Source organism: Carettochelys insculpta, chromosome 1, assembly GCF_033958435.1.
Source record: "Carettochelys insculpta isolate YL-2023 chromosome 1, ASM3395843v1, whole genome shotgun sequence".
Classification (NCBI taxonomy): Eukaryota; Metazoa; Chordata; order Testudines; family Carettochelyidae; genus Carettochelys; species Carettochelys insculpta.
Genome location: NC_134137.1, coordinates 320,672,458 through 320,693,460, shown reverse-complemented (window position 1 = coordinate 320,693,460; position 21,003 = coordinate 320,672,458). Strand labels below are relative to the sequence as shown.

Sequence of the window (21,003 nt, the reverse complement as noted above, 5' to 3'; positions counted from 1 at the left end):
AGGGAATGCGGAGTGCCTGTCAAATACCAAGTATGTGACAAAACATCAGAAACAATAACTTTTCAACGTCAGGATACAGTCTATGCTTTCTTCTGACTCAGTTCAGAGACAGCAGTCATGTAGCTGCTACCACCAGGTTTGTTCCCTTGAATAAGACACTCTTCACATTCTCTCTACAATTGTTGCCAAACACACTCTTGCATGAGAGGGATAAATGTTTGATCTTTACCTGTCATGAGGAAGAAAATTATTTCAGTGCCACAGAAGACAAAACTGGTGGTGCAGAATATAACTGTTTGTATAAGCCCAGGGTAGATGGGTGCAGATACATCAGTGTAGCTCCACTAAGATAAGCCACTCCTTCACATACCCTGCACTGCTGTAAAACAGGACTCACACGAGAGTTAACCAGGGCAAGCTGCACTGGCTGTGGAGAGCTAAAGGTGGCTCACACGTCTCTATTGTAAGATAACAGAAAATGGGATTTAGAATTTGAAAATAGAGGGACAGTAGTCAGCATACATGGTCAGGCAGGGGATCCAGCTTTCGGTGTCATGCTCAGTCGCTAGTGTCCCAGGATACTGAGACTAGGGAGCAGCATATTCTTGGGGAGAGAGGGCCCCTTTTGTCACTATAAAGCAACAACTTATGGCTGACACAGTAGCACTGAAGGACTCCAAAGGGAAACACTCGCAGCCCTCTCTGGCCAAAGAAATGAATCACTTCAACTAGTATTCACCCAGTGGCTGAGCTACATCACTTTGTCATCACCCAAACGATTTCTGACTTTGGAACAATTCATACCTTCAAGTCAGTGGCACTGTTATGGGCACGCACATGGTCCCACAACAGGCCAACATTTTTATGGCTGATCTAGAACAAAGTTTCCTCAGCTCCCACCCCCTAGCACCCCTTCTCTACTTATGACTCCACCGATGACAAGAGATCCACTTTCTAGACACTACAGTACTAATGAATGATAGTCAGACAAACACCACCTTATACTGGAAACCTACTGACCCCTCTTTTTACCTACATGCCTCTAGCTTCCATCCAGGACACATTACACAATCCACTATCTACAGCCAAGATCTAAGATACAAGTGGATCTGCTCCAATCCCTCCAACGGAGACAAACACCTACCAGATCTTTATCAAGCATTCTTAAAACTTAAATACCCACCTGGGGACGTAAGGAAACAGACTATCAGAGCCAGATGAGTATCTAGAAGTCATCTACTTAAAGACAGGCCCAACTAGGAAAATAACAGAACACCACTAGCCACCATCTACAGCTCCCTGCTTAAACCCCTCCAGCGCATCACGGACGATTTACAACCCATCCAAGAAAATGATCCCTCTCCCTCACAGACCTTGGGAGACAAGCCAGTCCTTTCCTACAGACGGTGCCCCAGCCTGAAGCAAATACTTACTAGCAGCCACACACCACACCACAGATATACTCACCTAGGAACCTACCCCAGCAACAAACCCCATTGCCAACTCTGTGCACATATCTACACAAACGACACCATCACAGGACCTAACCACATCAGCCACTACATCGGGGCTCATACACCTGTACATCTGCTAATGTGAAATATGCCACCAAGTGCCAGCAATACCCTTCTGCCATGTATACTGGCCAACTGAGATACCGCTGTGCCAAAGGAAAAATGGACATAAATCTGACATCAGGAAAAGCAACCTCATAAACCTGTAGGGGAACATTTTAAACTTCCTGGACATTCAATAATGGATTCTAAAGTAGCCATTCCTCCACAAAAGGATTTTATCATTTGACTATGGATGAATTGGAGTTCATTTACAAACTTAACAGTATCAACTTAGGCTTGAATAAGATCTTAACCGGTGAATGCATTACAAAAGGCAATTTCCCTGCCATTGATATCAGAATGTCTATATCAGAGGCTATAAATGAGACACTCCGAGGCTGACTTAATTTGCTTCATTAACACTGGTCCTACAATTGACAATATACAATTGCTGCATATATATCCCAGATTCTGAAATTTCCGCTCCAAGTCATCTGATGAAGTGGGTTTTACCGTCAAAAACTCATGACCTAATACATTTGTTAGTTTCTAAGATGCCACAGGAGTGCTTGTTGTTTTTAAAGTTACAGCCTAACATGGCTACCTCTCTGCGACCTTCATCTTTTAGAATTAAGGACAAATTTTCAAAAGTACCCAATGCCAAGAAGCATCCATTCTTCTCAGTGTTGGGTGCTGAGTCCATTTGAAAAGCTAGCCCTTGGAGAGAATAAAATAGGGGAATGCTGACAGATATTTCTTCCCCAAAACAAAACGGACAAGTGTATCCTTGCTTTGGCCATAGTCAACATGTCTGCACAGGAAAAATAGTCCAGAGTTTGCTTCCTTGTGGAAACCTAACTTCAGACAAGATTACAAAAGTGTAAGATGCTCTTTTTTTGTTCTATCCTCATGCATACAAGTGCTACCTCTTCTTCCTCTCTCATTTTGGCTTATGGACTTCTATGAGCCGATCATCCCATCTTATACCAAAGATGCCACACACAATGAGCAAACTGCACGAGCCTCTAAGTTTTGTTTATTTTTGCCTCAGTAGGCAAAAGCAACATTTGGGCTTGTTCAGGTATAAAAAGGATTCCTCCATGTAATTTATATCTCTAATTGCAAAATATTAGTATAGATTTTTTTATTTTACTGGATGCTCAGATGATTCTGATAGGGATAGATAAGAACTTGATTGTGATATTTAGGCTCAGTTCATAGTAAAGAGAAGACCAGAGGGATACTGTCCCAGGTACATTGGGACACATTCTGTTTCAGGGAGGCAAAATGCCTGTTTCAGGGAGGCAAAATGCCTGTTTCAGGGAGGCAAAATAATCCCAGATTATTACGTTCTTGGTGCATCGACCGATAGGGGAGTTCATTCCCCCTGCAAAGCTGGACAAATCTACAGTCTGTTGCACAGAGAGGCAAAGCCACAACTTCTCAAAGTCCAGCAGAACCTGCCCCTTACACAAGCTGATGGAGAAGATTCATTATGCCCTCCCTGTGGCTGCGTCTCTGTCACAGAGAAGCTGGACCTAAATTATGTTCTAACTGACTAAGAATATGGAATGTAATATAAATTATCTTAATTAAAAATAAATATAATGGAAAGAAACATACCTTGGAATTAAAGGTAACATACTGTTCTTTACACAATGTTACGCTAACATTTGAGATGATAGGTGATGTTGCATTTGGCTCCAGTAAGGGGCAGAGAAGTTGAAATTTCTTGTAGATAACCTAGAATAAAGTGGCACATGGTAAACTGTAAAAACTGTTATTAAAATAAAAATAAATACTGAGGACACTTTGGGGCAACTCAAACCCAACCAAAACAGTAAGCAGAACTTACCACTATTAGAAAAAATACCATGCAACCAAGGGAAAATCCACTAGTATATCCAAGATACCCTAAAAGAAATTCAGAAGAATGCTAATCAATACCTCATTTAATGAACACTTTTGTTTGTGGTTTTGGTCTTATTTTCTAGCTTGTTACTTTACCACACAGTTAAAGTTATTAGGTATTATGCACACACTATGGACCATAAACTTCAGGATACTATAAATCTGTCAGTTCACAAGGCTGCTACATTTTAGACAAACCAGAGCTGTGTTCTAGAACATTTGACTCATGTTTAATATTACATTCCTGCTTCCTTGAGGATATTCTATGTGGAAGTTTGACTAACTGTACTCTTGAGAATGACTTTCATAATGGATGTGAACATGGTAATAGGAAAATAACATCATAATCGTGAAGTGTTTAAATATTAAAGAATTTACTATGGATTAGATTTTTCCACAGGATTACAATTTTTACTTTAGGCCGTGTCTACACTAGCACAAATCTTTGAAATGGCCATGCAAATGGCCATTTTGAAGATTACTAATGAAGCGCTGAAATGCATATTCAGCGCCTCATTAGCATGCTGCCAGCTGCAGCTCTTTGAAATTGCTGCTTTTTGCTCCTGTGTGGCTCATCCAGATGGGGGTCCTTTTCGAAAGGACCCTGGGAACTTCGAAATCCCCTTATTCCTATCTGCTGTTGGCAGGGTGCTTTCGAAAAGGACCCCTGCCTGGACGAGCTTCGTGGCAGCAAAACGCAGCAATTTCGAAGAGCCATGGCCTGCGGCATACTAGTGAGGTACTGAATATGCATTTCAGTGCCTCATTAGTAATTTCTGAAATGGCCATTTGCTGGCCATTTCGAAGATTTGTGCTAGTGTAGACGTAGTCTTAATGGCAGTTAGCTGCCTAATTTCCTTAGGTGCTATTGGAAGTTCAACTAGATGCCTGTCAGCAACTTTAGGTACCTAAATGACTTGAAAATCTGGCTATATAAGATGAGAGGCAGCTAGCGGAATATAAATTATGTCCATGTTCATATACATATTACCTAGGCAGAACTAGTCAAAAAGTTTCAGTTGAGAATTGTTACTGAAATTTTGAATTTTGAGGATAAAAGCATTTTTACAAGCTCTATGTAATATCAATTTACCTAAAAAAATAAACACTCAGCCTGAAGCATAGAGACTGTTGCTACAAGCAAATGGAAGAGACAACAAACATACTATTTTGAATCAAGTTATTCATACTGTGATCATTTGTCATGTTACTTGTTTTTAATTTATCCTGTCTTATTCCAGAATGCCAAATACACAGCTTATTTCTGTGCTGAAGAGGTCACTTTTTCATGACTGAGCACTGTCCTCTCTATGATATCCAAGTGGCCAATCCCAGGGGAACAAAATATACCACTTTGTTCTCATGATACTTGCACTCTTACCTAAGTTCTTAAGGAGACACAAGGGAAGGATTACAGCAAATGTCACAGCTACAACAAGAATTCGCCCATCCACATACCATGCCCTGTAAAACATTTCAAAGATGCATTTAAACCTATTCTTATGCACTATCACTGTTTTTTTAATTAAATTTATTTTATTTTTTTAATTGGATCAGTCATCCATAATTGCAGCATTTCCCCTGGCTTTCTTACATTGTAAGCTCCAGTACACTCAAAGACCGGGACAATCTGAATTTCCTAAGGCACTAGATACATGCACTAGTAAATCTAACATTTTATCACTAATGGCTTAAAAAGTGGCAGTCTTTGGAATCTAAGCCACAACACATTTTCACAGCAGTGGAGAGCAAAACGTTGCCTTTACTGATAAGAGTCATGGGTGGAGAGATGGAGTGACTGCAGTTGGCATTAGACTGAAGCCATTGCGCCAGCAAAGGAAAAGGCAGATCAACTGGGCAGACACATAATGCAGTGCAGCATATGCTGCAGACAGCAGTACATCCACTTAACCTACTAAGGACCTGGCCACATGCCCTAACTCATACGCCAATGCTACTGAGGGCTAGGATGCACTCACTAGCCCAGTCACTTGATCATGTCCCTTAGGCTATGGTTAGAGCTCACTCTTGGTGGTCTTCAGGGAAAGGAAAGAAATGCAGGACTGTTTTTGGCACCATATTTTAAAGTGCTCTGTTCAATCACGTATGGAACATCTCCAGGATGGTGTTTCCACCTTTTAGATAAGTTACAGATGTATCAAACAAGACGTACCAATATAAAGCAATAACCCTCTTTTTTTTTAAAGATGATAGTAGATGCCATCAAGTAGGGACAACTGGTAGAAATCTATCTTAGGTATTCCCCTCCTGTCATGTTTTAGTACTGGGGCACTTTGCACTATAAATGTAGTTCTTTACATACTGAATCCTACAAGGTGCCCAGAACTCCTGGAAGTGCTGATGTCTTCAGTGACCACTGAATAGGTGCTGAAGGTGCCCAAAGGCATTGCTCAGCACGTTATGAGATTAGAACATAACACGAGAATGTTGTTGAAATCATTATTCTGCAGGAAATTCTAGACAATAATCACTACAGGTTCATTATTTTTCTTTTCACTTCCCATTATGCATGTTAAAATTCCCTTACGGATTCTCCTATGAAGATCTGGCACGAGCATAAGGAATAGCCAATAATTAGTGTGTTTATAAATTCATGCTAGTTCATCCACATGAAGTTTAGACTCTGAAGTCAAGTGAGCAAAACAGAATTATACTTACGAAAATGCTTCTTCTTTTCCCATAAGAAACTTTATGGCAGAAGGCAACTCATTTTTCACTATGAAGAGATAGCTCAGCATTGCTGGGGAAAAATGAGACCATTTTAGAAAGTGGACGTGATATCTTATGGAATAAGCATATAGAAACTGGATGTATTCTCATGCAAATCCTCTGTATGAAAAGCTGTTCTAAGGCACAGAAGTTTAACGGATTTGACTTATGCCACCTGGGTTTCCTCATATGTCTATTCAGCAGACCAAAAGGATAATACTAGTTTGTGCTCAACAACAGAACATGGCTCCAACACCCCCCGCCCCCCCCCAAACCACCGCTGGGACAATAAGAAATCTGAGGAACTGACAGGCATAAATGTATGTGAAATCCTTTGTTTGTTCTTGTCTTTTGTATTCCCTTTACCTCCAATATTCTGGAGAGAAGTGGATCCAAACACAATCATTTTTCCCAGAGTTCCAAAGACCTGCTCCCCCAGCTTTTCATACACCATGCAGCCTGTGTAAACCAATTAGAGAAGAAATCAGAAATTGGGGTTGACAAGCAACTGTCAAGTCAAAACATGTAAGATTCCCCTTCATTCAGCCAATTTTCCCCATCTGTGATGCTATTTCTTCCCTTTTCACAAAAATATTGTACTCATAGGAGTCGAGCAAGCTTATCTGAAAATGTTTTTAAATGTCAGGAATGACTACTTTTTGAAAGTTGGAACTCATAATGAGATTGTTATGTCCCTTTAATGTAAGTGTGCACCTACAGCTATGACATTTACAAAACTGGTATCCTGACATCTTAAGTCTGCTCCCTGAGTAAGAATCATACAAGATTTTACTGAAGGTAATATTCAGCATAGGAGGGCTCCACCCAAGGCTCCATTGGACAAACTAGAGACACAACACAGCAATGCTATAATTATATATGCTTTCACTAACTGACACAGATTAATGCAGAGAGGCCATACTGTTCGTTTATGCTATTATTTATATATCCTTATGATAATATATTAATTTATGAATTCTCATTCTCCTGTACTTCCTACGAAAGAAAGAAAGAATGAGAATTATAATTAAATATTCTTTGTTTGAAGTCTGACAAACTCAACTAGTGGCAAGACTCTCTATTAATTACAGGATGTTCCAGTCAAATTTAGCAATTTTTTCCCCATTGTAGCTTGGGTTGGTAGAAAAGGCAAAGCATTAAAGTACAGGAGGGTATACAATAAGAATGGAGGTGTTACACTGCCAGATTGTCATCGTTTGGGTTTCCCACATTTTCTCCTATTGACATTTTCTATTTAAAACACATGAACAAGAAGCAAAATGCACTTTGACTTTTAATGCAGTGTCATCCCTAACAGTGTAAAAGACCAGGGCTCAAACTGCTAGTATTTCAAGCACAGATGTGTGTGCATCTGTATATCTAATTTGAAAATGCACTTGCTGTCACTATACAAACAGTCATGATAATTGTGTTCACAAATTAGGCGCTGAAATGTGGAAACATTGTTATGGATGGGTAATTTTGAAAATACGGACCAAAAAATTATAAACTCAGGATACTATTCTTAGCCTATGGAACAGTGAAGGGATAAACAATATGGTGGCACTCTCTTATTTACGTATTTAGAGTTATATACTGCGAGAGCCTGAGGGCAGAGCGTGGTTTCTTCCCTTTATGGAAAGTTGCTGTTCTTATACCATGGGCACCACTGGGAACAACATGAACTCCATTTTATTGATGTGATCTTATTCCCAGATAAGCTTCACTCTACAGCATTTCACAATGGAATTGCAATTTGAACAATATAATGCAATGAAACAGTTAAGAGTCTTTCCTTCTGTTTCCCTAAATGGAGTTTCATGGTATCACCGTGAATTAGTTTGACTATATCCTTTCTTAATAGCAATGGGCCTTGTTTTGGTCTTACTTATATCAGTATAAATCTAGAGTAACTCTGATGGGTTCTGGTCCAGTTTCTCTTTTCTTTTTCAAAGTGATGAGAAAAAAAAATCCAGGCTTCTTGCTTTATTCTGAACATCTTTCATTCACCTCTGGTCCTTTTCCCTTCTCCTAAACTAAAACATTATCCTCTCAAATTACCTGTTTCCCTTGAACATTCCAACAGAAGATTTATTGAATAAATAGACAGAAATGTCACCGAAGTCAGTAGAAACCTAAAAGAGAGTGAATAATAAAATGCATTATAATAAAACAATTCCTTAGTGTTGCAATTTTGTACATACTGTGAGAGATTCTCATTTACACTAAAACAACTTCATAATTTTCTGGCTGTGCAAAGGAGCCCTAAAGTGACTGTAAATATAACTGACACATGCTTTATGGTTTCTTTATATTGCTGTAATATAAAAAAGAGGACCTAGTATAAATGAAAGCCTGGCCCATAGGCCCAATAAGTCTTACATAGAAGACCTGCAGTAATCAATTTATGGTGCTCAAAGCTTACAGTTTATTAATCAGTAATCTCCTCCTCCCACTTTCAATCTCAACTTAAATAAAAATGTCCTACCATCTAAGCAAGAAAATCTAGTTAGCACAGCTATGACCCACATGCTCTCAAATATTTATTCTAGTGATGTTTCTAAATCTGAGTAGAGTCAGGGATATAGCATTCATCTAAGGACAAGAGGGCTACATCCTGATGTTCTTTCTCAAGAGAAGTTCTAGTGGATATTAATAGTATCTCCTTATACTGTTGTGCTTGACTGCCCCAGTTGACTCTGTCAGCCTATGGTAAAGAATGCAGAGTGGGCTCTTCCAATTTATGCACTATTCCAGCTCTGCTCTGGAGTGGAAATTGTTTTTTTTGTTTTTTTTTGTTTTGCTTTCAGATGAGCATCCCTATTGGAACTAGCCTCACATTGCATGCTCCAGACTAGGGGCCCCTGAGCCACATATGCTGAGCAGGGTAGAGAGTAGAGCTACTTCTGAGGTACTGCATGACATCGGCAACTCCAACCCCTGTCCTTGCACTAAGAGGAGTAGGTGCATTCTGAATGATGGTTGATATTTCCAGTAATCACTGATTTGCAGAAAAAGTTCAGAAATTAAAATGATAACAAATGCTCCATAGATTATCTGCAAGGGGCTGACACACAGGATGATTTGCAACACATCCTCATAATATGTGTCAGGAGTATTAAAGAGCATTAAATCAATCTGCTGGCACGTCTTTCATGACAATTTCATGTAAGACAAGACGTCATGTAAACAAATTTAAAATTAAACAGAAGATGAGCTGCTACGTTAGATGGGCTGTTAAAAATGACATAAACAAGTCTTTTCACTAAAAGGAGCATGCAGGGATGACTGGGAGAATGTTTTCTGCCTCAGACTGGAGGTATTTTGGGGTCAAATTATGGCTGCTCTTGCCACAAGTGCATGGCCAGCGGGGAGGAGGTTAAGCAAAAAGGACAGAAGAGGTCCCATTCTTTTCAGTGTAACGCACAGGACACGCCACCATGATGCAGACAGCATTCTGTGATCCTAGGGGGGCTGACAATGGCATGGTGCTTCCCCGCTGCCTGCACTGCACATTGTAATGCCAGGAAAGCAGTGCTGGAGGCAGGCCTGTCAACAGGGGTGGGCAAAGGGGACAGTTGCACAGAGGCCACCATTTCAAAGGGGCCAACAACTCCAGCTGACCATGTTGCTCCTTTGGTGGCAGCTGGAGCTCTGGGCCCCTTTGAAACGCTGCGGCAGTGCTGCTCTGCTGCTGCGTATGGAGCTAAGGGGGAGAGAGGAGGGCCAGCACCATGGTCTGAGCGGGGCTAAGTGCTGACTGCCCGAGGCCCTGCCCCTTCTGCACTTGCCCCCCTCCCCCATGTTGCCCCGGGGCCCCGACTGGCTGGGGGAGCCCCCACTGTATCTTTTCACAAAGCGGAGTAAGTGCTACCATTGAGCATGTTCCCATCAGACATGTCATGTATAATGCTGCCAGCCATTATCGCTTGGTTCTTGAAACAAACTGTAACTGAGCCTGAACAGTAAACTCTTGATTTGCAGACACCAAGCAAAGGGTGTCTTCACTGAGGTAAAAATAACAGTGGCAAGCCAGCCAGCTTATATTTTAGTGTGTTTCCTTAACCCCCCTTGGGAGTCTCACAGGTTGTTATGAGAAACTTGCTCTTTTTCATTAATGACTTGAAAAGCCTGTTTGTGAGAGGTCTGGAGCGTAAAATGAAAATGTGAGTGCCCCTAGCTCTTTGCAAACTCAAAACACAAGCAGCGAAGCTTAGGCAACTCTAGTATCTAAATTGTTCTCATGCTTCAATCACACTTTGTCCACTTCAGAAAAGCGCTGGCAACCCTATAAGAAATCTGGATAAAATTCTGATCGCCAGTCAAAGCCAAGTGTATAGCTATGTGCAGAGGACCAATATAGGGTAAGGGGGAACAGAATCTTGCCCCCCTACCCACATCCAAGGCTGCTATGCTTGTCTGTCCACAGCTGTTTCCTTTGCTCACTAGCTGTAGCAACTACTGTGGCCCGTTGCACTGCAGAAGTCTGGGCTTTATGACCGGCAGGTTTGCAAAGTTGGTGAATTAACAGACCGTACATCTACCATTCCCCAGCTCCACTGTGCACACGCTCTTCGCCTTCCCCTGGACATCAGGACACGGCCCATATCAACCACTGCCAGAGGCTGCAGAATACTCCTCCTAAAGTCTCTCTGTGGCCTGGCTCATATGCAGCCTTCCAAACATTCTGCAACCTTGAGGATTTCTCCCCCATTGCTGGTATGAAAGGCTCACAGTTATTTGTTATATTAAACTGTAAGTTCCTGTGGGATCTTGTCTTATGTTACATCTTATTTTATACAGTAACGAATTAGTAATTAAAATATAAATCTTCTCGTCTATTCTCATTTATAAATTAACATTTCTTGTACCATGTTTTGCCCACAGAATGTTCTAATATTTGTGCAGCTTGGAGTCTCCAAGTGAAATCGTGGCCTCATTGAAACCGATGGCTAAACTTGTATTGAATTCAGTGGGCCCAGGATTATACCTCATGTCTTATTTTACCAATCATTGTGGTACATTCACATCTCAAACCCCTGGCAAAATGGTCAAACTTGGATATTTAAGTCCATATTTAGTTATCTAAATCAGTGGTCTGGGTATTAGCTGTTGCTACTGAAGCCAGCATCTCTGAAATCCAAGCGACTTATGCTGGCAGTGTACTTCATTTAGTAAAACTGCCAAGTGTAGTTTGAATGGTCTGTAAACACCCACATTCTCTCCAAATGCAATCATTCTTAAATCAATATGAAAGTGTGCACCTTCCTGCTGTTCATTGTGTGGATACTTACATAAAGAGAACGATTCCTGTGTTGGCTAATGCAAAGGCAAGGCCTAAAATTCCACTGCCCATAATGGCATTACTAAGATTAAAGACAGACATTCCCAATGAGGTTGTTCCTGGAATCTGGACAGAGGAAAAATGGACATATAATTAGTTTAGACTTCATCATACAGTCCATCTATAATATGAATTCCAAGTTTCCCATTATAAGAAAAAAAGACTAATTACTGCTACAGTGATGCTACAGTAGAGAAATTCAAAGCAAAATTTGAAAGACAATAAATCCCAGTGAACCTTTTCACATGGACGTTCCAATTACAGTCTTATTGAAGGAGTAAATGCACTTATAGAACAGAAATTGTGTAGGCAATATATATTACCTTATATAGGTTCAGTATTTTAAAAACACCTTCCATTAACGATGGGATGTTTTTCAGAGGTGCTGAGCACATGCTGAACACGCTTCCCCATGCCCCCCAGCTCACCTAGGCTACGTCTACACGTGAAGCCAACATCGAAATAGCTTATTTCGATGAATAACGTCTACACGTCCTCCAGGGCTGGCAACGTCGATGTTCAACTTCGACGTTGCGCGGCACCACATCGAAATAGGTGCTGCGAGGGTACGTCTACACGCCAAAGTAGCACACGTCGAAATAAGGGTGCCAGGCACAGCTGCAGACAGGGTCACAGGGAGGACTCAACAGCAAGCCACTCCCTTAAAGGGCCCCTCCCAGACACAGTTGCACTAAACAACACAAGATACACAGAGCTGACAACTGGTTGCAGACCCTGTGCCTGCAGCATGGATCCCCAGCTGCCGCAGAAGCAGCCAGAAGCCCTGGGCTAAGGGCTGCTGCCCACGGTGACCATAGAGCCCCGCAGGGGCTGGAGAGAGAGCATCTCTCAACCCCCCAGCTGATGGCCGCCATGGAGGACCCAGCAATTTCGACGTTGCGGGACGTGGATCATCTACACGGTCCCTACTTCGACGTTGAACATCGAAGTAGGGCGCTATTCCGATCCCCTCATGAGGTTAGTGACTTCGACGTCTCGCCGCCTAACGTCGAAGTTAACTTCGAAATAGCGCCCAACGCGTGTAGCCGCGACGGGCGCTATTTCGAAGTTAGTGCCGCTACTTCGAAGTAGCGTGCACGTGTAGACACAGCTGTAGAGTTATAGGTATGCAGCACCTCTGAAGAGCAGATCTAAGGTTTGAATCATTCACAGTGGACAGTACATATATATATATATATATATATATATATATATACACACACACAAAGAGAGAGAGACACACAGACTTACATAATCATCACATTTCTTTTTTTCCAAGTGACTGTTTGTGAGACTTCTTCGGCTCTCCCGATCCGAAATAAACTTACTGTAAAGAAGTTAGAGAATATATTTTCTATCATGAAGACTTACTGAATATAAATATAAACTTTAATGCTATAAAAACAATGTGATTTGATACCTGCAAAAGAGGATCAAACCCAGCTATTAAAAGGGTTATAGTGAGGTTGATTATGCATCATTTACACTTGTGTAAATCAGTGGAGTTACACTCAAGTGAGAAAAGAATCAGACCTAACAAATACAGAAAGCTGTTCTTGGATCTTTAGTAAAAGAAATACTGCTTCTGCAGACAGGATGGTAATTTGCATGCATATTAACAGAACTTATTAGTCCACATCCCATGGCATCATGTGCCTAGTGGTAGATATTAGCCATAAAGACAACAATGGGAAGCTCATCCCTCTATATGCGATCTTCGAGTATTGTACAGCTACCCAATTTCTCTGCTCCTGGAGTAAGGGGTACAACTGAGGGAAATGAGCATCACGGGGGTGTCTCTATGCCCTATAGAACCTAGGCTGCCATACTGGAGGAGCCAATGGCAGCTGAAATTAAATAGGGGAATTGGCCTTGAATTCAGCCAGAGCCTGAGGCGGGGGAGAGCACTCCCCGCCCAATTGCACTGGGTGCTCCTTAGGGCTGAGTCTACACTCACCACAGAAGATTGAACACTTAGGTTCTATCTTCCAGGGTGCTGTTTTGTGGTTGCATGATATGGCGTATTCCAGGGTCAATGTCCACCCCAAAACTCCTTGCAAGCTGCAAGGATTAAGGAACATTATCAGGAGAAGCGCTCTCACCGGCATTCTGCAGTGAGGACTGGGACGAATACCGACGGCAAAATTATGCAATTGGTGTACCTAAAATTGTGCAGCAGCTGTCGATATTCCAGGTAAGCGTAGACCCAGCCTAAGAGAAGAGTTGCTCTTTGGGCTTAGACTGATATAGCCCCGTCTCCTGGCCTTCACAAACAGACGCAAATGCTTTGTTCTCATGATGTCCACATGCTGCTGTTTTTAAAATCATTGTTCTGTCCCTTGCCTTTGTGCTGCACTTTCCTTCACACCCATTTCTTGCATTTATTTTCTCTCACTTCTTCTGCTGGAATTTTTTAGAATGAGGAAACTTCACCCTGTGTGTTTAGGGTCCCCAGTCTTTTTGTTAATTTTCACATAGATTTCTGGGCCCTGGTTATTGTACCAGACATCATGCAGTTTCACTCCTAACCATGTTTTGCCACTTCTTTTCAAAGATCCCTTTTGTTTTGGATAATTTGAGGTGATTCTTTTAACAAACCAAACAAAAACACTCTAAGTGGCTTTAAAAAACATCATTGCTGACACTCCCTTAGAGTTTTAAGGCATTCAATGAGCTAACATCTGCAGGTCAGGGACATACCATTCCAATTTAACAGTAATTAGGTAATAAAGTCTGAATCAAATAATTTATTATTTTAATACACCAAGTGGTATTGTGGGCTATCTTTAGGGCTTAATTCTTTGGGAGATCATTTGAGGGAGAAGTGGTTATTTCTAAAAATTTTGAATTCTATGCAGATGTCAAAAAATCCAGTTTATTTTGCCTCTCTCTGATATTATTACCTATTTTTATTTTTATTATACATATAAAAGTGACTTACATGTTTGATTAACATGACATGGATTTGTCACAAACAAATTGTATCAGACCATCCTGATAGCTTCTTTTTAACAGGATAACGAGCCAGATGGATAGGGGAGAAGCACTAGGGCTGCATCTACATTAGCAAGTACATTCGAAATCCAGATTGGAAGACCAAGCTCTTTCAAAAGAACTCGCACAGCATCCACACGCACACCGTGCTCTTTCAAATGAACTCGCAGAGCGTCCACATGCACACCGTGCTCTTTCGAAAGTAACTTTGAAAGAACTCCTGCGCTCTTTCGAAGTCGGTCCTCTGTTCCTGGGATGGGAACAGCGCCATCCTTTGAAAGCTAATTTCGAAAGAGAGCAAGTGTAGATGCTCCACGGCCCGCTCAGTCGAAAGAAGGAATCCTCCATGGCGGTGATCAGCTGGCAGGTGGCGGCGCTGCTCACCGCACAGATGAAGCTCTATGGCCCCAGCGTCCGGCCGTGCTTAAGGACGCAGGCTCCCAGAAATCCTCAGGCAGGAAGCTGAGAGCGTGCAGGCAGCAGTGAGGTCACGCTGCTCTCCAGTTCACCAGCCACCGCGACGGCCAGCCAGTCCCCCACACCACCCAGACTCATGGGCAGCCACCTGGACCCCCGCCAACCCCAGGGGCACTCCAAAGACAGCGGGGAGTCATCCCAGGAGAAGGGCCAGGCCCCAGATGTCAAGCCCCCTCCTGGACAGAGGCCGAGATCCAGGACCTCCTCTCCCTATGGCAGGATGAGGAGGTCCTCCAACAAATGGGGGTCCATCGCTGCAATGCTGTAGCCTTTGAGCGGCTAGCAAAGGGGCTGCTCGGCTGTGGCTACCCCACCCGCACACCAGCCCAGGCCCGGTCAAAGGTGAAAGAATTGCGGCAGGGATATTGCAGGGCTCAGGATGGAGCCCAACTGCTGCCCCTACTACAAAGAACTCCACCACCTCCTGGGGCTGAAAGAGGCCAGACCCACCCCCCTCATCCTCCTCGACACCTCCGTGGCTGACACTGAGCCAAAGACGGCGACAGAGGGCTAGGAGCACCCAGGACCGTCAGCCAGCTCCAGCCAATCGCAGACAGCACGGTGACTTGACCCCACCAGCGATGACGAGAGCTCAAGTGAGGGGGTATTCGTCATCGACATCCCATCCTGGCCATCCAGCCAGGCCCTGTCTGACTGTGCCTCGCCTGCCTTCCCGGAGGGACTCATAGGTAGGCGGCGTGCACACCAGCCTCCCTAGTGCCCAGGGAGAGAATGTCAGGTCCCACCCAGGGTGGCCACAGGCATCCCACATGGCCACCAGCCCAGGTGCATGTGGACCCTGGATGGCTATGCTCCTGGGATTGGGGATGATGCGCAGCACTCAGCACCACATGGATGGGACAGCACCATGGGCTGGTCAGCCTTGGAGGGACCAGGGAACAGTGGGCGGGGGAGGCCATCCTCGGTACCCCTGCGGGGCACCCAGGGACATGGACGTGGGGGGGGTGGGCAGGACACGGGGACCTGCACCTGGGACTAATGGCCCATTTTCCTCTCCCCTTCTGTTTCCACAGCTCCTGCAACCAGTGGCCGGACCAGACCCACCACAGAGGGCGAGGGGGAGCAGCCTGGATCCCAAGCAGGGATTGTGCAGGGCCGCCACCAGGCCATCCGCCGGTGCTACCAGGGCGGTGATGAGGAGGTGGGGGACACTGCCCATACCACAGCTCTGTGGGAACTTACTGGTGTGCTGCGGCAGTGGCTTGCCATGGAGCGGCAGGCCTGGGACGGGGTTGCGGCGAACATGGACGCCCTGACCCAGGCCATGGTGGGCCACCTAGACCCAGCCGCCGCCCCTTCGCAAGCCACTCCCACACTTGCCCCCTCTGCCCCCACCCCACCATCCCTCATCCCCCATCACCCCCTCACCTCTGAACTCCCCTACCTCCCCGGTCCCCCAGTCAGGCTCCCCACCCCCGACGTCCCCCGCCCCCTGGTCTCCCCTCCACCCCACCTCCTGCAGTGAACCTCCACCCCACGAGCCTGACCTCTCTGCCCTTGTCCCAACCCACCTGCCCCCGGCTGCCCTGATACAGCTGGCCCATATGTTGCTAGCCAGGGTGAGGCCATCCCCCCCACTTCGCCCATGTTGACCCCAGGGAGCCCGCAGGGGCCCCACCTCAGCAGTGCCCCTACCTCATCGTGCCACCCACCCTAGCCCAGCCGCAATGGACCACCTGGACTGCGGGGTGGGGGGGGGCGGGAACAGACATGGGCAACGGGGATCCTGTCCCTTGACTCCCCTGTAAATGATTAGGGCCATCCGCCCTTACCCTCAGCCCTCCCAGGGCCCAGAGGGTGACCACCTGGGGCCGTAACGCCCCTGTATATAGTTCCCCCCAGGGCTCCTTTTTGTGATACCACCTGCATATAGTTCCCTCCAGCCCACTTTCTGTGATACCGCTCCCTGTACGTAGGCAAAGCAGTAATAGCGATTAAGTAAAGTGTTTATTTCATGGTTCCATCTGGGTCCCCTGCGCATGTGTGGGGGTGGTGGGATGTGAGTGGGGGTGGGGTGGTTACTGCAGTCCCTGCTCAAAGGCCTGACGCAGGGCCTCCCATCCTGTCGGGCCTGGTGGCATGGGGCTTCTCATACCCGCGCCAGGCCTCAACAGCCCACTCATGCACAAATGGTTTGTGCTTTGCCTCCACGAGGTTGTGCAGGGCACAGCAGGCCCCAAACACTGCTGGAACACTGGGGAGGCCCACCTCCAGCCTCGTGAGGAGGCATCTGAAGCACTCTTTGAAGCGGCCAAATGCCCACTCCACTGTGTTGCAGGCCTGGTTCAGCCACTCATTAAAAACATCCTGGCTGGGCTGCGTGTGTTCCGTGTACAGCCTCATGAGCCAGGCCTGCAGGGGGTAGGCTGCATCTGCCACGATGCAGGGTGGCATTGTGGTGTCCCCAAGGGGGAGCTCCCGCCGGGGGATGGAGGTCCCCTCGGCCATGTGGCAGCCCAGCTCTTGAGTTCCACAACACCGTGGAGTCATGGGCACGGCTGGACCAGCCCACACAGATGTCCTGGAGCTGACCGTTGGTGTCGATGAGTGCCTGCAGGACTACTGTGTGGCAGCCCTTACGGTTTGTGAAAGCCTCGCCGCTGTGCTCTGGGGTGCGGGTGGCGATGTGTGTGCCATCTAGGGCCCCGAAGCAGTTTGGGAAGCCCAACTCATCAAAGCCCCGGATGGCATCGTCCAGGTCCCTGCCACAGACCAGCTGCCACAGGAGGACCCTGTTGATGGCCTGGACGACCTGCAGGGAGCGGGAGGAGGATGCATTCATGAGCATGGGGTGGGGAGTAGCATGCCCGACCATCCCTGTCCCCTGCAGAGCAGGCCTCCTTGGGGCCCCTGTCCCGTCCCCGGTGAGGGCTGCCCTGTGGTCCTCGGTGGTGCCCCATGCTGGAGTGCCCCCATCCCCTGCATGCGCATGGCTTACTTCATTGAGGATGGCCCCAATGGTGGCCCTTCCCACCCCGAACTGGTGGCTGACGGATCGGTGACTGGCCAGGGTGGCCAGTTTCCATAGGGCGATATCCACCCTTTTCTGCAGGGGGAGTGCTGGCCTCATGCGGGTGTCCTAGTGCTGGAGCAAGCCAGTGGCACAGCTCTAGGAATGCCCCCTTTGTCATCCGGAAGTTCTGTAGCCACCGGTCATTGTCCCAGTCCTTCAGCACCAGCAGGTTCCACCAGTCACTGCTTGCGGGCAAGCTCCACAGGCGGCGGATGCCCCGGGGGACCAGCTGGGGATGTTGCGCCTCAGGATGACTTCCAGGAGGGTGGCTAGTAGGCTGGCTGCCTGTAGCCGCTGCTGCATGGCGGCCAGAACCATGGCCAGTGCGCTGGCCATGGCCTCGATGGGGACTGGGGGCTGCTCGGGTTCCATGGGGGCCCAGGATGCCTCCTCTGATCTCCTTGGTGTGTGAGCCTGTGGGCTCTTGACGTGTGCAGGCCGCGGTATGGCATGGGGGGCCCTTTAAGGCGACAGTCCACCATGCGACCCTGCCCGTGAGACTTGCTGTGCCTGTACTTTCAAAAGAGCGCCCTGCATAGGGTGGATGCTCATTTTCAAAACTGCACTCGGGGACTTTCGAAAAAGCGAATTGCACCTTCGGTCTCTGTTTGTCTGTGTGAACGTTCCCTTTCGAAAGAACGGCTTTCGACGGTCTGTTTCGAAAGCCAACCTTTCAAAAGGGGGCTGTAGTGTAGACACGGCCTAGATGTGTTACATCCAGACTTTAGTATAGCTTTTGATGCTCTCTCTCATGGTATTATAATTAACAAAATAGGGAAATACAACCTAGATGGGGATATTATAAGGTGAGTGCATAATTTGTAGAATAGCTATTTCCACAGAGTAGTTTTCAATGATTCACAGTCATGCTGAAAGGGCATGAGTGAGGGGTAATGGGGGTGATTGCAAGTTCACTGGAGGATAGGTTTGTAATTAAAAATGATCTGAACAAACTGGAGAAATAGTCTGGGTGAGGTCCACAGAATGAAATTCAACAAGGCCAAATGCAAAGTACTCTACATAGGAAGGAACAATCAGCTGCACACAAACAAAATAGGAAATGATAGTCTAGGAAAGAATACCACGGAAAGGAGCTTAGGGGGTCACAAGCTAAATATATGTCAACAATGTGATGCTGTTGCAAAAAAAGCAAATCTTTTTCAGAAATGTATTAACAGGAGAGTTATAAGCAAGATGCAAGAAGTAATTCTTACACTCTATTCCACACTGATAAGACCTCAACTGGAGTGCTGCGTCCAGTTCTGGGCGCCACATGAAAATAGGAAAAAGTCCAGAGAAGAGCAACAAAAATGATTATGGTCTAGACCAGCAGTTCCCAGCCTTTCCAGACAGGGACCCATTTTGACAATTCAGGAAGACTTGGTGACCCAAGCAATTCCAAAACAGAGGGGAGAGGGAGGAGAGCAGAGCTAGCTAATTTTGCACCTGAGGCAAGAATATAAAACTGTACCCTTTCATGTTTCTATTCATAATAGTTATTTCATAGAAAAGGGGAAATATATTAATAAAATAATAACACAACATTTACTATAGCTAGTCAGAGCTGTGCTGGTGGACAGACACTCATCCCCAAGCTGCTCCCCCCAGCTTAAACCCCACACTCAGGGGCTTGGGGAGTCACACTCAGGGGCTAGAGGAGTCACTCAGGGGCTGGGGGGGTGATAAGGGAGTCACACTCAGGGGCTGGAGGGGGCCAGAGGAGGCTGGGGAGTTACGCTTGGGCTAGGAGTCACTCAGGCTCCAGAGGACTAGGGGAGTCAAACTCAGGGCCGAGGAGTCATTCAGAGGCTGCAGGGAGCTAAGGGTATCTCATTCATCTCATCCGGACATTTGTTGGGAGACCAATACATTAGCACACAGACAATCCAGGAAGTTTTTGGAGAATGTTGGGGATAACTTCTTGGTACAAGTGCTGAAGAAACTGACCAGGGGCTGTGTGCAACTTGACCTGCTGCTCACAAACAGGGAATAACTAGTAGAAGAAATGGAAGTGGGAGGAAATCTGGGCTGCAGAGACCATGAGATCGTAGATTTCAGGATCCGGACAAAAGGAAGAAAGGTGAGCAGTAACATACGACCCTTGATTTCAGGAGAGCAGACTTCGACTCCCTGAGAGAATGGATGAGCAGGATCCCTTGGGAAATGAAGACGAAGGGGAAAAGAGTTGAAGACAACTGGCAGTATTTTAAAGAAGTCTTATTGAAGGCACAGGAACAAACCATCCCGCTGCATAGTAAGAAATGCAAACATGGTAGGCAACCAGCTTGGCTTAACGGGGAAATCCTTAGTCAGCTTAAATACAAAAAGGATGCATACAAGAAATGGAAACGTGGACAGTTGACTAAGGAGGGGTATAAACATATGGCTGGAGAGTGCTGGGCAGTAATCAGGGAAGCGAAAGCACAATTGGAACTGCAGCTGGCAAGGGGTGTGAAGAGTAACAAGAAGGGTTTCTACAGGCATGTTAACAATAAACGGGTTAGCAAAGAAGGTGTGGGGCTGTTACTGGATGAGGGAGGTAACCTAGTGACAGACGATGCAGGAAAAGCTGAAGTACTCAATGCTTTTTTTGCCTCAGTCTTCACGGACAAAGTCAACTTTCACATGACGCTCCTAGACACTGAAGTATGGGAAGGTGGAGGGCAGCCATCTGCAGGGAAGGAACAAGTTCTGAGCTACCTACAAAAACTAGATGTTCACAAGTCCATGAGTCTGGATTTAATGCACCCGAGGGTACTAAGGGCATTGGCAGCGGTCATTGCTGAACCTTTGGACATTACCCTTGAAGACTCTTGGCGATCAGCAGAGATCCCGGATGACTAGAAAAAGGCAAACGTAATGCCCATCTTTAAAAAAGGAAAGAAGGACAATCCAGGGAACTATAGACCTGTCAGCCTAACCTCAATCGCTGTGAAAATAATGGAGGGGATCCTCAA

General features: G+C 45.8%; 1 protein-coding gene across 1 annotated transcript in view; it reads right to left on the bottom strand.

Moving 5' to 3' along the window:
• Positions 1–21,003, bottom strand: part of SLC38A1 (solute carrier family 38 member 1) — a 58,734-nt gene that overhangs the window by 10,277 nt on the left and 27,454 nt on the right. Inside the window, exons 3-10 of the mRNA XM_074984067.1 lie at positions 12,793–12,868; positions 11,492–11,607; positions 8,259–8,332; positions 6,564–6,656; positions 6,147–6,228; positions 4,849–4,931; positions 3,412–3,470; positions 3,180–3,299 (exon numbers count right to left, since the gene is read on the bottom strand). Of these exons, the coding sequence (XP_074840168.1) occupies positions 3,180–3,299; positions 3,412–3,470; positions 4,849–4,931; positions 6,147–6,228; positions 6,564–6,656; positions 8,259–8,332; positions 11,492–11,607; positions 12,793–12,868 (703 nt within the window). The remainder of the gene's footprint in view (positions 1–3,179; positions 3,300–3,411; positions 3,471–4,848; positions 4,932–6,146; positions 6,229–6,563; positions 6,657–8,258; positions 8,333–11,491; positions 11,608–12,792; positions 12,869–21,003) is intronic.